The sequence below is a fragment of the Armigeres subalbatus genome, chromosome 3 (genome assembly GCF_024139115.2).
Source record: "Armigeres subalbatus isolate Guangzhou_Male chromosome 3, GZ_Asu_2, whole genome shotgun sequence".
NCBI lineage: Eukaryota > Metazoa > Arthropoda > Insecta > Diptera > Culicidae > Armigeres > Armigeres subalbatus.
In genome coordinates this window covers 33,169,500-33,172,357 of record NC_085141.1, presented here as the reverse complement: position 1 = coordinate 33,172,357, position 2,858 = coordinate 33,169,500, and the positions used below count along the sequence as shown (strand labels likewise).

Here is a 2,858-nt window from a genome sequence, read left to right as displayed (position 1 = left end):
GACTTCTTATTCTCCTTTTTTCCCTAATGCTTGTTTTTGCTGCTTGACTACCAATTTTCGTTGCTGTTCTTCCAAGCGTATTAGTTTTTTCTTTTCGCGTTCCTCCATTCTCCGTTTTTTTCTTGCTTTTCTTGCTGTCCTCTTGCGTAAATAGCTGGCCACTCCTCAATCGTTGCTACCGCTGGAAACCGTCTCTTGACTGTCTTCGCAACCGAGTTAGTCATATCTTTGAGAACACTTGTTTCTTGACCATCCATTTTGTCACCCTTCGGATCCTCATTTTCGACAAAATCTTTGAATATATGCAAATATAATCAATATATATGGTGAAAGATTAGTCGAAATAAAAATTAGACAATTATATATTTCATACCTGTCTCAACGACTTCATGAGAAACACTTGGTTCTTGTACGTCACTAAGACTCTGTGTATTAAAAACATCCTCAACATTTACATACGACGAATCTGTAAACGGTGAATCTGTGAAGTGCCAAAATAGATTAATTCAGTAAATTAAAAAATTTCACATCTTACCACTCGAATTCCTCAATGTAACTTGAGTATCATCAAAGGCTTGAAGATCTTCATCAATGGTTACGAATGGAGAATCAATTATCATATACTCCGGTGGCCCCTCCACCTCGTCCACTGTGTTCCGCCAGAGATAGAATAAGTTAGTGTCTTCAACAGGTCCGGGCCAAATAAACTTATTCCGATGTTCACGGAATGTAGCTAGCTGGCAGGGTAACAATTTTGTATTCAGAAAATGCAGCATTGTTGAATTGATTTCTTGTTGTGGTGCTGCAGGCATTCCAAAGGGCATCTGTTCTTCTTCTTGTAGCGGTGGTAATGGAAGGTAGCTTTCAAGAGTTGACGATGGTTTTGCGGCGGGGTTGGGAAATGATAAATAATCGATGGCATCGGCGTCAAAAGGATACAATCCACATTTACGGAAGCCATTGATAAGAGATGATTCTTTGCTAGCCATGTTCTGTAATGTTATTTCTAGAAGAGGTGCAAATTCACACCGGGTAATCATTGCACCATCATGATCAAATCTCCACTTTTTCAGTTCGGCCTGCCATGCTGTTTTCATTGGAGCAAAAAATGCTACATCGAGAGGCTGCATCACGTGTGTTGCATTCGGGAAAAGGGAAACCAGAACTATTTGTTTTGACTTGCAAAACTCTACTGTTTCATAAGTAGCATGAGATGAGTGTCCGTCAACAAAAAGAATAATCGGAAACTTTATGTTAGACTCAACGGTCCAGGGATAAAAAACATTTGCAATGAACTCAAAAAATGTATTTGAATTCATCCATCCCGAATCTGATCGACCAACAGACCAACCTTTTGGAACGCTACACGCAATTTTGCCTGGAATTCTGCTTTTGTAGGGGAACAGCACCAATGGAGGAGCGAGAACGCCTGCTGCAGATGCCGAAATTAAAACTGTGTAGTTCTCCTTATCGTTATTCGATGTTAAGGCCTGAACCGTCTTAGAATCCTTCGAAGCGATGACCTTTTGTCTACGTGGGACCAGAAAAAACGCTGTCTCATCCATATTGAAAATCCTGGTTGGATCGGACAATACATCCACATAGCCGTTCGTTTCGAGGTACTTAAGTATGTCATCAAACCATTGTCTGATGTTGGCCTCCGTGATAACCCTCTTCTTAGCAAGATTATTGGCTGTTCTTTTCGACAGTTCTGGGTGGCGTGCAAGAAAACGTCTTAACCAACCACGCGTTGGCGTTCCATCTTTGAAGCCGGACTCCTTTTTGTAAAATTTGGCAAAACTGGTAACATACGAAATAACCTAATATACCTAAATAAGTGTCGGTTCTAGTCAAATTAAATGGAACGAACCTGTTTTTCTCCGACTGGTAATCCCGCTGCGGCCCTCGCTAGAATCCATTTCACGATTTCGGTTTCCTCCGAAGTCGTGAAAACGGCAGGCGCTCCTCTATTGCGAGAGTAACGATTTGTTACCACATCCCTTATTGTACTTTTCGGGATTCCGAAAGCTCTCGCTGCGTCCCGAAACGATCGGCCCTTGCGAACTTCTTCAGCGGCTTTCTTCAACTCATCGGCGCTATATCGCTTCTTTTTACCATCCATATTTACTACAATATATTGCAGAAAGGAATAATTTATTTTTAATGTCCAGATTAAAAATCAAAGCTATAATATGAATCGAAATCCGTACAGTTCAAAAAATCGTCGTAAAACGGATTTAGTTCATATTTTAGGGGCAAAATTGTTTCAATGCTCACCGAATACTTACCATTCGATGAAATTTTAATTTAATTACGCCAGAAATCTTTTAATACTTGGTAAAACTGACGAAAATGAAAATCACTTTTCTTAGCAAATCGTTAAGAACACGCGGAAAGACGAGCACGAGTGACAACCACATACGTTTTGATTTTATAAAATTGATTAAACATAGCCTACTAACAGTTACTATGCATGGGCAGCATCTATACTATACAATATACGATGTTACATGTTAGTTGCTGATTATTATCTTAAAAATATGTATTAATATACACTGGATTTTGTTTTTACACGATTTACATTTTCTCAATTTTCCACTCGTCCTACATGTTTAACGCATATTAATTATCATGTGATTTTTCTTCGATTTATTCTGGATTTTTTGAAACATGTTGTGAAGAGTTTGGTGGTAAATTGAAGTCACACGATCAAAAATACGAGCAAAAAAAAATCGTGTAAAAACAAAATCCTGTGTACTAAAACTCCTCTAAGTGTACGGATTTCGATGCTGGACGGATTTCGGTCCCGCACGGTATATACTTCACCATCAAAAGTGAGTTGATTTTGGTTTTCTCTA

General features: G+C 39.0%; 1 protein-coding gene across 1 annotated transcript; it reads right to left on the bottom strand.

Annotated features, from left to right (window-relative positions):
• Positions 1-524: 524 nt before the first annotated feature.
• On the bottom strand, positions 525-2,418 carry LOC134221559 (tigger transposable element-derived protein 2-like). The gene is made up of 3 exons (XM_062700752.1): positions 2,289-2,418; positions 1,871-2,127; positions 525-1,820 (listed from the first exon to the last, which is right to left on the bottom strand). The coding sequence occupies exons 2-3, from the start codon at positions 2,120-2,122 to the stop codon at positions 525-527; spliced, it is 1,548 nt and encodes a 515-aa protein (XP_062556736.1). The 5' UTR covers positions 2,123-2,127; positions 2,289-2,418.
• Between the last annotated feature and the right edge of the window lie 440 nt (positions 2,419-2,858).